Raw genomic sequence first — 21172 nt, forward strand, 5'->3', positions numbered from 1 at the left:
ATCAAATGTAACACCTATGCTGAAGTGTGCTAGGACTATAAGACACCAAGTGGAAATGAAAACTGCCTTTTCTCTTCAAGATCTTCTGGCCTCACACAGGAATGACACCCACAATTTACCAATTAAAAAAAAAAAAAAGGATGAATGATCCAACACTGTTAAACACTCCCTATGAGGAGTAAGCAAGGGCAAGCAGTCCACACAAGTCCTTGCTCCATCCAGTGCAAGAGTTCTGACAGCCAGCAGGTAGGTAAATGCCTTGCCCACAACCAAGGAATCGTCAATTAAGCACATAGAAACAATTGCTTTTATCAAAAGTGCTGACAAACTAAATTCATAATTACTTGGACAAATACTACATTAAAACAAAATTTGAGGAAGTAAATGATGCAGTAAAGTCAGATTCAATTAAAATCATGGTGATATCCTTTCATGGCTATACATAATGTCCTTGTCATTAAGAAATGAAAAATTATGGGTAGACATATCATGTTGTATTGAAGCACTTAAGCCTTTTGCCAAAGAGAAACCTGAAATCAATCTTGGGTGGATTAATAATGCCAGAATTTTTTAGGACCTAATATTACCGTGTTCAGTCCTTCTTGTATTTGCTCTACAGAAATATCCATGCAGACTATTCCAGGCATCACATTCTTAGTTATCACCACCACTGTTGTATACAGTGAATGTATATAACTATAACTCAAAAATAACTTTTCTAGAATTCAGCCCCTGACCCTGGCAATGACTCCCTGATCAAGACCTTTTTTTACTCAATGAAAAGAGACTCACTCAACGAAATGCTATTACATGAAATAAACCCCTTATGTGCTCAGGTTTTGTTTGGATATCAAAATAAAATACCAAGAAATATTCCATTCCAGTTTTGTATAAGATCCAAGGATAGGTTTTTATTAAAACATTTTTTTAAAGGTTAAGGTTGACAAACAAAAACAAATGCTTTTTTCTCTATTAAACACATGCTTATTTACAAAATACATGCCTCTTGTACCCTGCAGATATCTCATAAAATTTAGCCTGACATGGAGTCCTTTGGCTGAGAATCCTTATGAAATTATTATTTAAGCTGTTTTTAACCAGTTCTGTGGACAGCAGAAGTCTCAAGCATAACGAGTGAGGAAAGAAATTCTGCCCAAACACATTTTGCCTTCAGGACATACATTTTCTCGACAGCAGCTGAAAGCCAACTCCCTTGATGAGCCGTGTTTCAGGCGGTGTCCAGTCGCAGGCTTACTTGGTCAGTCCTGGGCAATGGGGCATCTGTAGAGCTGGGGTGTCACACTCCAACCTTGCTGCCAGGGAATTTTTCCCCATCTCAGCTTTCACCTCAATGGAGGAAATTAAAGTGGATCCAGTGTTCATACTCTGATGAATGCACTTCTGGAAGCCACTAGGCTTTGAAGAATTCCCATTCATCCTCAGTATGACAGCCTTGGGCAGAATCTGCAGGGAGCAAGATCCAGGCAACACACACCCTTGTTTCCTTTGTTCCTCCCTGACCATCAGCACATCACCTGTGGAAGGCTCAGACAGCTCAAGCTCATTTTTCACTGCGGCACTACCATCTCAGGTGGAAATCTCAAGGCTTGACCTAGGACTCACAGCTCCAAAAGGGCTGCTGGACACCCCAGCACCACTTTGAGCATTCAGATATTTAATTTAAACATGTCCGTGTTTAGCAAATGAGCTTTTGGATATTAGAAGGTAGCTTGATAAAGTTATCAAAGTCCATGAGCAAAGATGATAGAGAATCAGCATTAGTGTTTGAGGTAAGGTAAAAGGAGAGCAAGACATTCTTGTACATTTGTTATGCATATTTTGGGGAGTTATAAAACTTTAGTTTTGCAAAGCAATTTTCTGACTTACACTGACAAACAAATCTGATTTGAAAAATCTTACATCAGCAAGGTTGGTTTGCAGATGTTATTTGCACCATTTATTTATCAAAAATAACTAGAAAATGTTTTTAAAACATCATTCCAAACTGTACAAATAGGAATGTGACATGGGCTGTCTGTTTTACTTATACTGTTTTACTGCTTCATATTCTGAGCAAACAGAGAGGCTATTTTCCCCAGGGGTTCAGGAGGGCATACTATTTCATTTCTTTAGAAAATTGTTTCTCTGGATTTCAATCTTTTTAGCTAGATATGACAAAATATAATATCACGAACACTTATGTTTTTTATCAACTCTATTTTCAAAGCATAAATAATAGATCAGTATACATTTATGTCAGGTGACCAAGTCTTATTTCAGAAATCAAATAAGCATTTTGCAATTTTTAAATGATGCTGTACATTTTCACAACAGATCATTATGTCTTTAAAATGCTTTCAAAAGACCGATTTATAAGCATAGACCGATTTTGAAAATATTTCACTAGTGTTAATAATACCTCACTCAGGTGGCATTCAATTTTCTGAATCCTTGGGTTAATGAGGCAAATAAATCAAAATTAAATTGGCCTTGGAAAAAAAAAATCTAACAAAAATTGCATCTATCACATTATACATCCTGAGACCCATTCGGTACTGCTCACAATGACTAACAATATTCCAGCCCCCAGAATCACGGCACTTACTCATAATGCATCTTGTGAAAGTTCTTAAAGCAGCTGAGATTTTAAAATCAAATTGATCAGACTTCCATGACAAGATGAACATAATGCCTTATTATAATATACTGGGAGTATTCTCAGTAACTTGTACATAGCCTTAGTTAAGTAGTTTCCATCAAGTGCCCCTAGATTTCATCTGCTCACCGTTTGATTTCATCTGCTCACCGTTTGGTCAATAATCTAACAGTCTCCTTCCAGAAGGATTTCACCACTGCAAACTTGTTTTAAGATAACCCTTAAAAAGAAAAATATATTCTGCAACCAGACTGTCATTCATTGTCTCTTTAAAAAAAACCAGCAACACAAAGCCAAATAGCTGAAACAAACAAAAATTCTAGCATTTTTTTGGGAAAAATAAACAGTTCCACTCATATTGTTAGAGAAGGAACAGTGAAAAAATATTACATTCGCTCCCTTCTCTAAAATATGAAAGGAAATATTTTCCAGATATTAAAAAAGGGATTCTACTGCTGAGGAATACCAGTGCTGTCAGTTCTTTAAAATAAAGATTACTATTATGTCATACAGTATTGTTTACAGAGATGAATAAACGATGCCTAAGTTGTTACTAGAAGTAATAAATTCAGCATGAGCAAATAAGAACGAACAAATACTGACAGGTAACAATGCAGGGGTGCTATTGTTACTTGCAGCCAGAGTCACCTGCCTGCACATTGGCGTCCTTTGGCTGATGGAAACTCCCAAGGGAAATGGAGCCCCCACTGATGAGCTTCCACACCCTGCTGCTGGACCCACGTGCACCAGGTGAGTCAGCACCACAGACAGTAGCTTGGTCTACAAACTGCTCTGCTTTCCAGCCTTTTTCTCCTCAAGATTTCCATGTACATGCTATTTACAAGTGTTTGTTTTTTTTTAATGGAAAATACTGCACTTTTTTCCCCCCACAAAATAAGCTAGTACTAGTAACATTCAAAATTAAGGAAAGCATGCAAAGAAGTTAATGTTGGACTGGTTGCAAGTAACAACAGCACAGAAGCATGTTTACAGAACTTCCCCAGGCAGCACCTTACTCATGGCTTTGCAGAAGTTGTATCATCAAGAGCTTGATTAGGACTAACTTATGTAACAATCTAATGCATTTGTTTTGATTTTCCTCCCAGAGGAGGAACAACACTATCGAGTCATGAGTTTTCTAGCCATTGGTAGAAAGTCTGCCAGCACAACCCCTCCATCTTGAAGGAACTTCCACTAGAAAAGCTTATGTTTATGACCAGGTGCAAATCCAGTGAGCACATGCAAGGTATAGTAAGGCTTCACTCAGTCCCCATTCCACACCAGCCTCTTCAGCCATCTGCCTCCTGAGCAACTGTCCCAAAAAGGCCAAACCTTACTGTGGATTAGGTATGGAGTTTTGAGAGCTTAAAGAAGCCATTATAAAAAAAATGTTGATTTCACCTCAATCTAGAACAGCACTCTTCCCAGCTCTCGAATTACAAATCATCTTCACAGAGGAGAAAGTTCAGTATGCAACTCAAGCAAGCCAACAATGGTCAATGTCTGGCTGCTGAAGAAGCAGACATTTTAGGAGAACAAGGAGTTCTACTTCAAGTTATTCCTTTGAGTTTTGTTCAAGATGGACAGCACTAATGCAAAGTCACCACGCAATGGTTATTCAGTTGCTTGCTTAGAATAATTTTATTCTGCTTAATTTTATTCTGATTTTTAGTCCACAGAACAGAAGACAACTGGTATCAGCTCTCACTTCCTCAGATTTCTACAGGCTTTGGGCTTTTTTAAAGAATGTTTAAGTTTGATTTGGGTTTTTGTAGTGCCTGCCAGTTAGGCACCACCATTATGCAAATATTTTATAACAGGTGAGATAGAAAACCCAGAAACTAAACCAAGTTTCTGCTCAAGAAAAAGATGAAACATTGAAAAGATGAAACATTACTGGAGCAACTAAATCAGCCTTGTAAAAAAAAAAATCAACACAGTGACTGACATACTCTCATATGTTCTGAAAGACAGTTAAAAGCATGTAGACTCATATTACCATCATGCATGTGACTATCATGAATATTATTATATTATTATGAGTGATGTGAACCCATTTTTAACTGCTTGCAGGATGGGGCTCTTTAGCCATAAATCAGAATATGAAAATTACTTTGGAACACAACAAAAAAGGGTTAAAGGGACTTGCAGGAAAAAAAAAGGCATTGTAAAATAGCCAATGGCACGCTGAACCAGTGTTAATTCAAAAGCCAAGATTCATTTGAAAACATCCACCTGTAAATCAAAGTCTCCAAAGATTAATTTCCGCATTTACCCTATTTGCAAAATATTTAACTTAGAAGCATCCTTTTTTTTTCCCCGAAATAATTGCTTACAAGATGAGAACTAAAACACAATCTCAAGTGTAGTAAAGGTAATTGCTGCACTTACTGCTCATGTCATGTTGATGTATTACTATGTATCAAAGGTCACAGTTCTGTACTCATACATTATCAAATTTGAAAGAGCAATATTCGATTCTGACCAACCTTTAAACTGCCCAGAATGTGTGTGAAAATGGATGTAGGGCTAACTTGGGTTTTAAAAAAAATGAATCCATGTTTCGGAAGCTGAGGGGTCAATCAGCCAGACTGACAGGGTTAGGTGTCAGTTCTGTGCGTCTAATACTCCTTTAGATTATCAATGAGGTGCAGTACACTGATCACAAGCTAAAGCAGCTGTACTAATGAAAATGAAACTGGCTGAAAAAATTAGGTAATACAGGCCCGTGACACAGGGCAGTACCTTGTGGACAATAATGCAAGAATAAGGACATAAATCACCATTTAGATACAATAAAACCTATACTAACCCCCCTGAAATGTGTTTGCCGATGGAATCACTGGCAAAAGTCAGCATCTTCACAACTCCACAGTCCTCCCATGAAGTTGCCACACTTTTTTTATACCAAGTCAAAGTAGGCATCCAATGCCTCTATTTCACTGCACATTTGCAGCCGTGTGCCAGGCTGACCTGTGAGGGTGGCTGGCTGCTGATGCCATCAGCCAGGAATTCTCCCAACTGTTAGCAGTGCAGATAAATGGGGCTTATCAGAACTTACTCAACCCTGAACAACTTTCTTTTTCTACCTATGCCACTCCAGCTGTGGGGATGGAGTTGCACTAAGGAAGCAGGGAGACCTCCCCCATCCTTGTTTGGTAGTATACGAGGGCCTTAAATAAATATGAAAGGCAAGTTGATTGAGTACAGCTAGCACAGAATGAACTACTAGAGAGAACCATCGCCTTAAAAACCATGCATCGCTAGTATGCAAAGAGACAAAGAGCAACCTGCTTCTTATTCTCACCACTAATCTGAATCAGGTGAATATTCAATAGCTTTTTCAGAATCATGCTTTTCCATAAGAAATTACACAAACAGCAAAGGCAACATTTTTCAACAACTGGCTATATGATTTCATACTTTTAAGTATTTGCTTAATTTGGTAAAATACTAGATTTCAAAAGGCGGCAAAAGTTTAAATATTTCCTCAATTACAAGCAGAAAAGCTAAGAACAACATTTTCATGAAGTCTATCAGACCTTAAGAATTCACACTAATCAATGTCTTTGTCATTGGTTTTAGTGGAGGTTCATCCTCAGCTGATATAACTTCTTATCAAGGCCATTACTAGGATTCAAATGATACTTCTGAATAAAGATACTATTTATACCGCATACTACATAAACACACAATATTTACTAATGCAACAACAAGGCTATTACAATAGAAACAAACTATAAATATACAGGATCTCCTGTTTTAATAAAAACGATGTACAAAATATACAGGATATAAGTACAAACATTCCTTAAGAAATACCAACTTTCATATTACTTCTAAAACATAAAAATAATAATAAAATAATAATAAAAATAATAATAAATAATAATAAATAATAAAATAATTTGTGTGTGTGAGATGTTGTATGCTAAGAAATTCAGAATTAAGTTTCCACAACTGAGTAGAATTCCTTGAAGCAATGCAAGGAATTAGAGGGCAGACCATTTCAGGATAGCTGAAAGATCTGTTGTTGCTTGAGCGTTCTACAAATGTAGCATCTCTATTTTCATTTAGGCAGCTAAATGGAGAGAGAGAGAGAATGATTTCAATATAAGTTACAAGTTTAGAGTTGAATTTGAATTTACAAATTGAATACCCCAAATTGCTGGATCTCCAGTATTTGCCCCCCCCTTGTTCTCTCCTGTATATCCGATTTCAGAATTTTGCTGCATGTACTTCTCTCAGGCAGTTGCAATGTTCCTTTTGCATATTATTCTTGTCATACAACAGAAGGAGAATACATGATTTAACAGTGGAAAAGGCTTACAAAACACTTAAAAAAAATTAGTAATTGCTCACTGAAAATGCCTAGCAGTGCAGCGCCAGGTGTGTACAGAAGCCTGGAAGTATATTTATTCCCACAGTGACAATGGTGAGAAATAACCAGTATTATAAGAACTGGTCAGGACCCTCCCTTCTGTGTAAAAATTAAGTCCTGATCAAATTGATTTTATGCAACCTTGGAAGGGCTATATTATGATTCAGTGCTTCAGATTTTGCACTGTTGCCAAGTTAGATAATCTATCAAGAATCTTAGGAGTGTTTGCTTTAATCTCAAAACCCCAAGGTTTGGGAGCAAATTATTGTATAATCAATATGTTTCATTTTAAAACCCTTCTCTCTATCCTGCCCATCATACACCTCTGTAGGTCTTATTCTTGCAGAGGAAAGATTGAATGTGACCTGACAGGACCCCAGAGAGGTTCACAAATCAAAAGCAATGGTGAAGAGAAGTCAAATTCCTTGAGACTCATGATCAGAAGGGACAGCTTTTTTTTTTTGCTTTTTTTTTTTTTTATGCTGGAGGGCAGCAGTTCTTATTGTTAAAAGCTACAACAACCTTGTTGCATACACAAACTACCAATAGAGATCAAGTGCAAAGCAATTCTAGCCTACTCAGGATGCCGTCTTTTCCTCTGAAGACACGGATTTCAGAGCATGAAGTACTCAACTTCAGACTACCAGACAATCTCAAGCACTGAACTCTTCTGATGGAAGTTTAGGTTTTCCTCTGACAGTTGTGAAGCATGGTGTGTGAACACAGCAAGACCTCAAATCCAAAGCCCTGTGCCTATCAGCCCAGTATGGACATAATCAAGAAGGTGAGGAATTAAAACCAACTCTTCTCATCATCCTCCACAAACTCAAAAACTTCCAGTTCATGATCTTTGGTGGAGTTGACAGAGGAGACCACTGCCACAGATTGCTAATTACCAGTTTTCTAATTAACAGTTGTCACAAACATTTTAATTGCATCAAAACTTTCTGGCAAAAACTCTTCTATGAAGCATCACCCAGGTCCCATCATTTAATACATTAAGTCAAAAAAGACAGGAGAGGCAAACAACATGAAAAAGAATCCACTGGTAACCAAATAGTCTCCTATTGACCTCTCATTCTCGAATTCCATTTTAAACCCCTTGCCCTCCGCAAGGCTGGTTGGCCAAATTACTAGGAACTTCCAAATTTCCAGTGTCTTCCCGAGTTTTTTCACAGTCAACTCACTTTCTTCTGAGTTTTAATATATTATGCTTGTAGTTTTTTAAAAAATGTTTGCAGTGTACAGATTATTTATGTGAAACTTCAGCAGCTCACTGTGACAAGAATCTAGACAGGTTTGCACTTACTACTTTCAGAAAGTAATCTAAACACGAGATGCTGCGACACTAACTTTTAACCACAGGACTGGACATGTGACTGAACAGGAAAAAACAGAGATACTATTAAAAAAACAATCAGCAATACATGGAAGGAAGTGAGAGTAAAGATTTTGCTTCAACGTACTGATCAAATGACATTTGCCAACAATGTTGCTAAATCATATCCATCAGGGTTATTTTCTAGTGAAACATTCACAGAAAGGCCATACCCCTGTGGATTGTCTACCTCATTATGGAAGACCTGACAAGCTTCTTCTGGAGTGAGGTTTTATTTATAAAGTTAAAAAAAATCTTCCACTACTCTTGTACTGAAGACTTGAAGATGAATTTTCAACAATTATTGAATAATTAACAGCTTCCTCTAACCTACTCACCCATTACCACGGATTCACAAGTGCACAAGTATTGCTAAGAAAATACAGTATGGAACCACAGACAAGAGGGAAATGTATTCTTTTTTTCCCCCACGCCTCTAAAGGTTAATGTGTTATAAATAGTAATTACTATTAGTTTCACTAACCCTGGAAGTTGAAAAAAGTTTAAGTTTTTGTTTAATTGAAAGGAGGAGTAACTTTCTGCTGTTGTCCTCAAGTAGTAGCTAGGCAGTTGTACTCTACCAAGTTATCAGTCAGTCACTTATTTTGGGATTAATTCTAAAAAGCAAACAAGCTTTTTGTTTTTTGTTGTTGTTAATTGCAAAGACATACTGTTTCTGACATAGGAATTTACTAATCTGGGGTATGTAATGCCACGCAATAATAGCCAAACCCTGCTACATTTTCTAGAAGTTTTCAAAGTCTTACGTTCTTTAAGTGCTTTAAGGCCTTGTCCTGTCAGACAAAACAACTTCCCAATCCCCTCCCACCTGCTGCCCCAATTGGGTTTACCCCACTGTTCTTTAAATCCTTCCATCGGCTGGAGTACTCAGTACTGCTGCAGTACTCCTGTACCACAGCCTTCTTGATCTTGACCTCAAGGCAAGCAAATACACCCCTGGTTACATGCTTTTGATAACTTCTAGACCAGTCCATAAATGAAGGCAGCTTCCACATCACTTTTGTTTGCTTTTCCTTGCAAGCTTCTACTTTTCCTCCTTGTAGACTAAACAGCTCTTGAGACAAGCCACTTTCATAATAGAATTCCACTAAATGATCTATTTCTGTCAAAATGTCTAAGGGCAATCAATCACGTTCTCCTTCAGAGTAGGTATTACTGTAAAAAGTAGCATTCCCTTAGTTCCCTGTTCTGAAGTGTTCTTAGTAACACTTAAATTTGACCAACTGACTCACTTCAATTTATTTTGAACTAGAGTACTCATTTGTCTTTAATGGCAGATTGTACATAACCAAGATAATTCCTCTATAATACAACTATTTGGATAAAAGGAAACCTCTGCAATTACTCACAATATTTCAGAAGCAATAAAAACCTAGCACCAACAAATTTCCCAAGTACTACTTCACTACTCCACTTCCTCCACTTCAAGATTTTGTTCTCCATCCAGGCCACAGGAAGAAAGGGAGCTTGTATAAAATTTCCCGCAAGCGTGATTTTCTCTGGACCCAGCTTTCTAGTATTTTTGGAATAAAATGTGATTCAAGTACATACTAGGAAGTCAGAATACAGCCAAAACATGGAACCATAGTATTTTTCCTGCGCTTTCTTCCATCCCCCCCCACCCCCAATCATTCATGAGGCAGCCTGCAATTGGATTAAATATCACCAGCAATTAGCAAGTTTGCTCTGCATAATCCTATTTCAAGTTTTTCAGTGTCACAGACATGACTAAGTGTGGCTATTCAAAATCTAAGCTTTGTTTTCTTGGCATGTATTTTTAGATTTTGATCTAGTTCCTCTAGGACAGAGTATCTTTCTTACTATTGACTCTTGCAGTAGACAGAAGCCAAGAAGCACCTGCTGCAGAAACAGAATCCTCTTCTCTCATGTGTCAGGACTGGGGCACACATACTTGGCAGGAGTTTTGTGAATGCTTACTGTAAATTGAGGAAAGCCTAAAGTCTATCATATATACCTCCTGAGTCCGAATTTACTTGCAGATTAATTCACCTGCTACCCTCATTTATCATACCTTTAAAACATTGAAAAATTAGGAAGTTAAAAATAGATCTCTTTAGCAAAATACCTGGATATCTTCAACATCTTTTGCAAACCTTCTGAAGCAATCAGGAGGAAATAAAAAATGGGAACAATTTGCTTGGATACACTGTTCTTATTGCCTTTTTTTTTCCTTTCCTTTCTCCCCTAAAATCAAAAAAGCCTTTCAGGGAAACTGTGCTTAAAACTCACTTGTTCTCTCCCCCAAAATTCTAGGTAGCTCCTGGTCTCAAGTCTAGGGTTTTTGCTCTTTAACAAGTATTTATTTTCACGTGAGGTTAACTGTCTTTACTTGATCCTTTTAGTAAACCGATAGCATCAAGCATTCCTTTTGCAAGCTGCTAATATCACATTTAAGAACATTTGGAGCAATAATGCTTCCCCTCCACACCTGATTCTCCTCTTTCCAAAAAAATTCAGATTCCCAACAACCTTACCCAGCTGAAAGCATCAGTTCCCTTGACAAAAGCAGAATAGCTGACAGACATCTTCCAGGCTAATGAAAAAAATAAATAGCTCTAATATCAACAGATTGTTTTCTCAGTCAATTCAATAGATATTATGTATTACAGTTCAGTGATTGCTTGTTAAGGGAAGGAAATAAAATTACTCTATAAAAAACAGGCACCCAAAATAAGATTTTTCAAAGGAAATAATACACACCTAGAGTAATCTCAGATTCTAAAGGGACAGTAAGCAATTCACGCATTAAATGTATCACACACAGGATTGCGTGTCAAATTTTACTTGTTTCTAGTGCTTGTCAGTACATCCAACAACTAACTGGTCTGAACTACTGAAGTACCTTATGGTTTTCTTTCCAACAGAACAACCAGCCTCTGAACAGATAAACTAGTGATGTACAAAATACAAAGGAGATAACATCTGAAAGTCTTACAGAATAAAACAAATATTTCAACTTTCAGGCAAAATTATTCCCATTTCTAAAGACATTTTGGAATGTAAATACCTTCTCTTAAAGAATGTATTCCCCTTTGTACCCTGTACCTTTCTCATATCCTAATAGAATATCTGAAGGAAAAAGAGCCTGTTTTCTTTTTTATTTACAACTAAGATAGTTACACACAAGACAGTTACTTGTTTTTACTAACTGTTGTTTATATAAATATAGCCAAATATCTACAAACACTCCTTTAATCACTTGCCTACATTCTGTTTAGAATTCTACTAATTAAAATATGAACTGCAATTTAGTTAGTGAACCAGAAAAAAAGATTTCCTCATTTATCTAAATAGAGACTTTCTCCTAAACTTCTATCTTGATGAAACGGTTGAGCTTTTAAACTAACCCTAGAGAATTAAAACAATTATTTGGAAAATAAGTCATTGCTGTTCAGGTAAGAATTATGTCTCTTATTAAGAGATGGTCACATTTAGAAATATGTTTTACTTGTAGAGAGCTTTTGATTTACTAAGATTGAGCCTTTGGCTGCCTTTACAATGTAAAACCATTTTACTTTGGGACCAAGATGATTTAAAAAAAAGTTTGAAGTTTCCCCTTCCTTCCATATTGTAAAGTACAGGGAGGACATCACACACATTATAAAACTAAAGAATCAAACTACACAGGCTCAGCATGTGTTTAAAAAAATAAAATCTGTTTGATTTAGATGTCTCATTTCTAGGCACCAGAAACATGCTAGTCCAAGTTCCCAGTTGTTAAAAATAACAGGAAATGCACACAAGTCCTTAGCTTCAAAAGCTATATAAACACATACAGCTTCAGTAATCCAGCAGCAAATGTTCATTGCAATTTTAACCATAAATACGATCAACAGACTTTAAGCATAATTGCAAACTCTTTTGGTAATCACATGTAAGCTCCCACTACCGATGAGGGATCTATTTCTGTTGTAAGGAAGCCACCTTAGCAACATATATACATGCTCCTTGTAACATGTTATATTCCTCCTGAACTTCTACAAAGTAACAGTGGAATTGCGGCATACAGCAGAAGTTCTATTAAGTTCTAGGAATCACAAAGCAAATCTTGCTGCTAGATGTCTTTATTTTCCTTTAACAAAATACACAAAGGCACAAAATTCACTTATATCTTGTCATTATTGTACAGGTATAAATAGTGCTTTGTATTCAAGTACAATCAAGTGCAGAGACTTTCTATATTTTATGTAAACACAAAACAGTTCCGTATGTACGCGCCTCTGGTTCATCTGCAATGCAAATACCAAAGGAGATGCAATTTTTGTGAGTGTCATCTAACTTAATTCTGTCAAAAAGTTAGACAATGAATAACATTAACACCACTGTAATGACACTTTCCATATGCTTAAGTCAAATGTGGGATGACACCTCAGCTTGTAAACCTCTGTATTTAAGATGTACTTTTTAATTCTTCCCTGTTAAATTGAGTATCTTTAAGTTCGCTAGACCAAACTTACTAGGTCAGTTGTGTTGTGGCCAGTTCGTCGCTCATCATTTGACAGCTAGAGAGGTCAAATTTTAGGTCACCTTTAATAAAACTTACTTTTAAGTTTTTAAATATGCAAATTGAGCAATGGCTATGACTGTTAGACTTCAACCAACTATACATTCTGTGAGTTAACTTAAAGACACATGCTTAATTTACAATACTCACTTTCACACATAGCTTTGACATACTGTGGCAGTTGAGGCAGTTTAAGCTCAAGCGAGATTTTTAAGTTGTACCATTTAAAAAAGCTCACCTGAATAGTAACAACAAGCATGAACAAAGCTAAAAACTAGCTACTGAAGGCACTTGAAGTACTTTATTCAGCTTTCACTAAAGATTCTTCACTTTGTTCGGTTGAAATAGCAGAATCTGAAATAGAGTCTTCAGTTGTTGAAACATTTTCTGCTACTTCTTTTTCAACTTCTTCAGCTGGCCCATCATTCAGCTGCTCAGCACTTAGTGCTTTATCATCTGTCTCATTTGTCTCAATGCTCTGGGATGGTTCTTCAGATTCTGTGAAAAGAAAAATGATCAAATAACCATTTTCAGAAATGAAGATATAGCTAATATTTCTAGAGGGCCTGTGAAAATATTTTGTAATCACACACAGATTTCAACTAGTCACCACAAAGTTCTGAACTGCCAACAATTATTTTTCTAAAAAGGAGGTCACAGGTAAAAACTATAAAATTGAAGAAAAAAGAAAATACTATGGAAAAAGTTCACCAGACCCCACTGAAAATACTGCACACTATTTGTATCCGTTCACACTCAGAATCTTTCTAGGCTTGTTTGTTTAATGAGATAGAATGCCAGAAGTAAGACATTATCTTAATTCAGCTTTTGCTTGGTAATGGAAGTGATAGCAACTGTACAGCTTTTTCTGTATAAGTTCAACCACCACACAGAGCCTAAACACTCTACTTGGTGGAAACTACACGTAAAGAGCCAGGTAATTAGAAAAAAATACAGAAAAATCCAGTTCCCAACATCCCAAAACTGCCAACAAAAATTACTGAGTATTCTTAATCTTCCTACTGTCAGTTTTCTTTCTCCTCATCTGAACTCTGCGTATTTTCTTCAGCCTCCAATTCTATGAATGAGTTTGTGCTTTCTCCTGCTCTAGCCCCTCCACAACTAAGTTACATTCCTTCTTTACTGCTGCTGTTGAAGCTTTAGTCACAAAGAAAGTATAGGATGGGAAGAAGAGAACTCCATGCCTTCAACTCATGTGTAGTATAGTGCAAACATTATTCATCTACTCAGGTTCAGTCCTTTATTCCTCAGAATTATGATCCATCAACCTGTAAAAGTGACTTGTTCTTAGCCTGGTCAATGTAGGGATTGAGGGAACCATACATTTAGTGTGATTAGGAAGATGCTGAGCATCTACAATGGGCTTGAGGACAGCCCCAAGGACAATTAGCCACTAGCAGAAACTTCCATTTAAAAGCAGAAAGCCTGATAGGATGCATGTTCCAACCACCTATATTCAAAGGAACAGGAAAGGGATGCTGCTCTCACTGTTATATTCTACTGAAAAGCATGGAGACACTGTTTCCCTAAAGAAAAAAAGTCAGGTATTTATTTTACATGACCTTTCCCTTCACTTTATTTAATGAACTTAGTAAAACCGCTGAAACTCTGCAGAATATACAGTTAAAAAACAACTTACATGGAAAATTAATCTAATAATTAAAGGTCTGACAAAATTAAGAAACTAAACAGTAGATACTTTAAAATAGGAAGCTGTGGCAGTCACAGCAAGCAATGCTACTTGTTTGCTACAACTGCAAACATGATCAACCTGTATTAAATATATACAGTGATTTCATTTTAAATACACTGACTAGTGAAGAGTCCATTTAATCTTAATACTAAGTTTTTTAAATTACTGCTTTAAGTGCAGTAGCTGAAAGATAAAGCTCTGAAAGTAAGCTTAAAGATGACAAAAGAAAGGTAGCACCCTTGATGATCAGTTATTAATACATGATTTAACTGAATGCAGCTACACATATATAATCTCAACAGCAAACAGCCTAAGGTAAGTTTAAGAACTGTATCAACGCAATCTTCAAAGCCCTGCTTCTGGCTACAGAAGTTCTGTTCCTAGCACTTCTGCTTAAAGCTTAGTATTTACAAAAGCGTATGTACTTCACACTGTGAGAGGTCAGCTACCCCTCTTTTTGTTGCAGGGTATTTCATTGCATAACCAGTGGTATCGCAATACTGTATCGCTACTAGGTCAAGTAGAAGAAACATGTCTGGTATGCAGGTATTCACAAAGCCAGAAAAAAAATGTAACCAATTCTTTAAAAAAAGTTAACAAGTCATTGAACTTGAGTTAAGCTGACAAGGATCTACTGAGAAATCAGAATTCTAGCCATACTAGCTGAAGCAAAAAGCACAGCAGATACTTGGATCTTTTAGAAGAAATAATGGCTTAAAGATATAGCACACTCATGGTGTCCTGCAAAAATAGTGCAGATTTGGTAAAGAAGCAGCCAAATCTCTGAAACAATTATTCCAGACCAGGTTTCTTGTTTGTTTGGTTTGTTTTTTTTTGTTGTTGTTTTTGTTTGTTTGGTTGGTTTTTTAAACAGTAAACTGAGACCATTTTGACCAGAAGCTTATTCCTTAATACTTTGTCCTTGACCAGTTTTATTCCTAAAGTTTCTGTTCCACCTGTAATGTTTGCCCAAAGCCATGCCACTTTTGGTAGAACTCATGAATAAGCACAAACTTGGAACAACTTGGAAGAGTGTTATTTTTGAAGGACAGCATTACTGTGCACACTTCTGTTGAAGTGCAAACCAGATTTTTGCATCTGCCTTTTAAATGGAAATCCTTTCAAACATACTAACAGTTGCTGTATGTCAAATCTTAAGATGTGCTAAAAGCATTAAATCAAAATATTTCATCAGATGGTCAAAGAACTCCATACAATCTGGAGACAGCAAGGGAAGTTGTCTTCATAAAGTCCAGATTTCATCACAGTGATCAGAAGTTCAAAGTAATCTAATGAAGACCTTTGAACATCAGCACTAGATATTCAATACAAAATACTCAAGCTGACAAATTTTCTTGTTTTCAAAACATTGTTAAATGACAAGCCTATATCAAGGATAGTGCAACAGTACCAAACATAAGGAAGGCAAAATCAATCACAGAGTTAAAAGTAGTTCCTGGTGTTTTAATGTTTGGGTCTTATACAGAAAAATATTACTTCTAAATGCTCAGAGACCAGCCTTTGATAGAAAAAAACAAGCCACTTAAAAAACGAAGTGAAGTATATTACTTCATTCTGGTATTAAAATTTCCCAGGTTACACTGCTGAATAGTGAAGCATGACGTCTGTGCCAGTAATCTGCATCAGATTGACAGCTGATGACTCCATATTTCCAAAGGATTACAAAATCCAAGGTTCAGTGCCAACAGCACTCCACATAACCATTCTTCAGTTCTCATATCTATAGGAGTAGCACGTAGCATGCTTGTCACTGCATGAGCACACAACTGAAAAAAGATTCAGCTTCATGCTCTACTCATTAGTAAAGTAGCTGACTAGTGAAAAAATATTTATAGCACTTCTGCATCACATTAGCTAGCATTTTTTTTTCAAGCTATATAGCTATGGTTTAAATGAGTTACATAGAAGGTTTGGATATCCCTGTTGTCAACGCTGTGGTGAGTATGGTTTCTTGATGTTAGTGTTTGTTTACATCTAAGCAAAGATATTCTATTCTTGCTATGACAGCATTTATATTACTACAGTGAACAAAAGCCTTCCCCAGAGCTATCCCTTCATAGCTTAAAATTACAACCAAGAAAGCCAAGTTATGTTTCAAATTAGGGTTCTGATGGAAAAAGTGATTTACTGAAAATTATATTCTCATTCATAAGAGATTACTTTGTGGCAAGACACAGACAGATAATGCACGATGACAAATGGACCGGGTAGCACTGGCCTATGTTGCATCAACAAGACATCTCAGATATTAGTTATGTTAAATATTAACACACTATTTCTGGCTGCTTACTAATTACCAAAACAGAATGGTTCATATCTTGTAGATAAAGTATTCAGAAAAGATCAGGATATTTAAGCTACCTAAAAGGAGAAGTCAGCATACCAATTACTCATTTCTTATGCCTCTTCTCAAGAGTTTCAATATAACTTATTAGCAGGAAAAAGAACTGGTGAATAATCCCCAGTGCTTTCTTTTGTTGTTTTTCATTTATTATTTTAATTAATGGAGCACACCAGAATACAAGACCACACCAAAAAAAAGTAATTTTCAGTGTTAAAGGTAAGCTGAAGATTTCACATATACTGCAATAAAAATATTCTATGTTTTATCCTGAAAATTCTGCTTTCATAAAAAGCAAAAAGTATTTTGTAGAATTTTCACTCTCACATCTCAAGTACTTAAGGAAAATCTTGCATTAATTCTAAAAGGCTTTACTTTGTTTTTTAAACATCTATAAACTGGCTCAGCAGCTCAGACCCATTAAAAGCATAGTCTGATAAACATTTCCTTCAATGATAATACCAGCTTAATTAGCACCCCTCTCTCTCAAAACCTTTAAGAACCTGCAGTTGAATAACACTTAGAAACCCTCAAGGCACACACCTCCAAGAGCTGAAGTCTTTAAGGGCTTTTCCATTTGATTCACACAGAAGAAAATAACCTGAGTTTTGAAGACCCCAATAATAAACCATGTCTTTTCTACAACAACCTGTTTTTTAAAAAAAAGTAGCCAAGAAGCTACCAATCCATACTCTACTCACTGAAAAGAGAATAAGACCACTTGAGAGCAAAGGTGAAATTTGCATTGTCTTAGCTAGCTTCATGGATCTGATTTAGGTCTTGCTTCACTACTTTTATCGTGAAAGAACACTTAAGTAGTTACATTCACTGCTATCTCTGTTGCCATTCTACCATAACTCTCCCTCTCCTCAGCTGTGCTAATACAATTGTTAGAATCAGGTATACTGACATATTTAAGACAGACTGTGACCTGTGGCACAGGGACAAATGCAAGGAAAGAGAAAATGTCTTCTTAATCCACAATACTTGAATATGAAGCTTTTCAATTACACTGAGTGATATATCAAAATTAATTTCTTCCCTCCTGTATTTTGTTCCATCCTACAAAACAAGACACTATCCCCCTTTAGGTGACCCAGCAACGAGTTAGGGAACTACATTGAAAGTGACTGAGGACACTTCTTCACTGAAAAGCAGTTAAGAGAACACTATGACACAAAAAAAGAAACCAAACAAGTTTTCCATACAACGCACCCTTCATCAGACCGCACCCAGAGATGGGTACAGTTAGATAAGTCTCGCCTATCAGTCTCACTCAGCCTTCCCATGCCAGAAATTAAAGCGGATGCCATTTTGTACTCAGTATTAAAGATCAAACAGAAGTATTCTGCTACATTCCAACAGTTTCCTATAGACAACGCCTTTACAGACTGAATATCAGGGCTGTACCCTCTTCAGTAACTTTTTCCCCACATGCTCCTTCGTTTTAAACCAATGCAAGATTCCATTAAGTATTCAACAGCACAGCCAACTGGAGATTCTTTGGTTTGAAATTATAATTTCTGAAGTCTTTTAAAACACTGCATCTTCCTGTTGGCTGTATACCAGATGCCTACTGTATCTGCAGACTATAAAATGTCTCAAAAGGAACTATGCTAAATTAAAATTGACAATTTGTCTTTGAACTCCCTGATTTTAAACAAGGCAGTTTTACTAGATTTTCCTGCCCTGAGGAAAACAGCAAAAGGAACAAAGGCAGAAATTCCAACACACCTTAATCAAATGACCTGCTGAACACAGTGGAAGTTAACCACTTCAGGACATATTCTCTTCTTAACTAATTTACAGCGCTGTTTTCCATCTGTTTATCAGTATCACTAGAGTGAAGAATTTTGTTACGCCATCATTTGCATGAGACATTCTGCTTAATATAATGAAATTTTAGGGTTCAAGAGAAGACAACAGCATCAAACTAAGCTAGAAGCAGGGACAAGATTTGAAAAAATATAAACTGTACCTACTATGAAGTTGTTCTTATAAAAAAACTCACTCAATATACATCATGTATGTAACATTTAAACATATCAATGAAAGCTGCCACATTCAAAACCAGTGTGCATGGGACAGGGAGATTTCATTGGACTTTAAATAAGAGCAGACATCATGAGATTAGCACATACCTTCTGTCTGCTGATTCTCCTGCGGTTCTCTCTCTCTTGACTCTGGATGCTCAGTTGCCGATTGCAGTTCTGTAGGTTGCTTTTTTTCAAAACTGAAATCTGGTAGTCTTGGAGCCTGAGGTCTCGTTTTTCTTGCAGGATTCAGGAAAAAGCAGTAGGCACACCTAAATGCTACACAAAAGCACACCCAGTAAGTAGTCTCACTAAACAATTTAATATTTCACCTTATTCCTCCACAATACCCTGACTGTCCAAAATACTAAAAAGAATTAAATAAATTAATAATAATGCCGGAGAGTATGTCCATCAAGTTTACAGAAATTGTTCCATATAGATCCCTTTTCAACTTCAGCATACATTTGCTTCTTAAATACCTGTTTGCTATCACCTCTGCTGCACTTGTACTTTTGTCCATCATCGTGAAATATTTGACCACAAAACACTGCAATTCAGTACCACAACATGTTGCCACACAACATTCTTCTATTCTTTCCTACAAAAGACCTAAGATAGAAGATAACTTTTTTTGTTAAGATGTCACTATGCTCACCCTTTAATTAAGTGGATGCTATGGACGCTTCATATTTCCCTCACTATTTGCTCCTTGAGGAGCATTCTGCTCCAGTGATGCTTAATTAAGAAAAAAAATTTGTTCTGAAGTACAGTATCCCACATAATAGTTAAGTGAATAGTTTCACTAAGACAGGGGGGGATGATTATTTCCTGCACATTTGAACTGTGAACACACCTGAGCTAAGATGATACATAGACTAAATATATTCAGATGCATAGGAAACCTTCAGCCTATACTTTTACAGTGTTGTGTATTTTCCTCGCAAAATTAAGAGAAACAAAATGAAATAGAAGACTCATCTAACATCCCCTCATTTTTTAAACATCAGGCTTACACTTGTGGCAGAAAGGAGGCAAAATAAAACATCTGTGTTCAATAAAGAGCTGTGTCTGTCTTAAGTTATCGTTAGCCATAAATTCACATATAGCCCCCCTGGGCTTGTTCCCACTCCTTTTCTGATACCTCCCCAAGATCTTCTTGCCAAAGAAAAATTTTGTTTAAGTTCTGGTAAAAGAGGAATACTTTAATGTCAGATAGTTTCTCAGTATAAAACCCTTCTGAGAACCATTTTAAGCCAGTAGCAATTTTAAAGGGATGTACTGGAGGAAGCCTATTTCTACTGAAGAGCTTTCTGCACATAAAATCCTTGGCCTGACGGTTGCAATAAAGTACTTCTTTAAATCTTAAAGCAAATCTTAAGATACAGAGCAGTAAGTTACCATAAAACTGTTCCCATATGAAGCGACATTTCACAGTGTCAGTTAAGTAACCAAAATGAAGCATGATGCATGTCAGTCATGAAACACAAACCAACTACTACAGTCTGCTACAGATTAGTTCTCACCTATGTATTCAAGCCTGTTACACATTAGTTCTTACCTATGTATTCAAACTCCTCCTTCAAAGCCATACCATTGTGAGAAAAACACTGCTGACATATAAGGGCGTACCTAGAAAACATGAACACTATATAATTACGTACCTTTAAGCAGTAACACATTGAAGCAGGAGATGCATTTTACCATAGATACTAACAGCTTAGGTATTTATTCTTAAGAGGTAATTTCCACAGTCAAATGGATTTAGTTGGCCCTACACAATAACCATATATTTAAAAATAATTTTTAAAGTTGGTTTAGAAACAATGAAAGATTCTCACAGTTGAACAGATTTTTAATATCAGCAGTGTCAGAAAATAATATCCAAACTATTTACAAGTTTGTACTTCATTAGAATACAGTCAGTATGAAAAGTGATCATGTTTAACATGGAAATTCAGATACATCTGGAGAGTTCTGAATGCAATCTGAAAGCATTTATAAAGGTAATAAAGCTAAAGTGATAATCAAATAAGCTGTGGGTTTTTTTTGTTAAATATAATGTATTCACCTACTTGAGTATCAAAGATTTTTGTTTTTGT

At 36.3% G+C, this 21172-nt stretch overlaps 1 protein-coding gene across 3 annotated transcripts in view; it reads right to left on the bottom strand.

Moving 5' to 3' along the window:
* Positions 1-12503: 12503 nt before the first annotated feature.
* LNPK (lunapark, ER junction formation factor) overlaps positions 12504-21172 on the bottom strand; it is a 39066-nt gene continuing 30397 nt past the window's right edge. For all 3 annotated transcript variants that reach the window (XM_083841551.1, XM_083841552.1, XM_083841550.1), the window contains 3 exons: positions 20632-20702; positions 19179-19349; positions 12504-13459 (listed from right to left, as the gene is read on the bottom strand). In XM_083841551.1, coding sequence (XP_083697677.1) covers positions 13263-13459; positions 19179-19349; positions 20632-20702 — 439 coding nt within the window. In that variant the 3' untranslated portion in view covers positions 12504-13262. The remainder of the gene's footprint in view (positions 13460-19178; positions 19350-20631; positions 20703-21172) is intronic.

The sequence above is a fragment of the Anser anser genome, assembly GCF_964211835.1.
Source record: "Anser anser genome assembly, chromosome: 6".
In the NCBI taxonomy this organism is placed as follows: Eukaryota; Metazoa; Chordata; class Aves; order Anseriformes; family Anatidae; genus Anser; species Anser anser.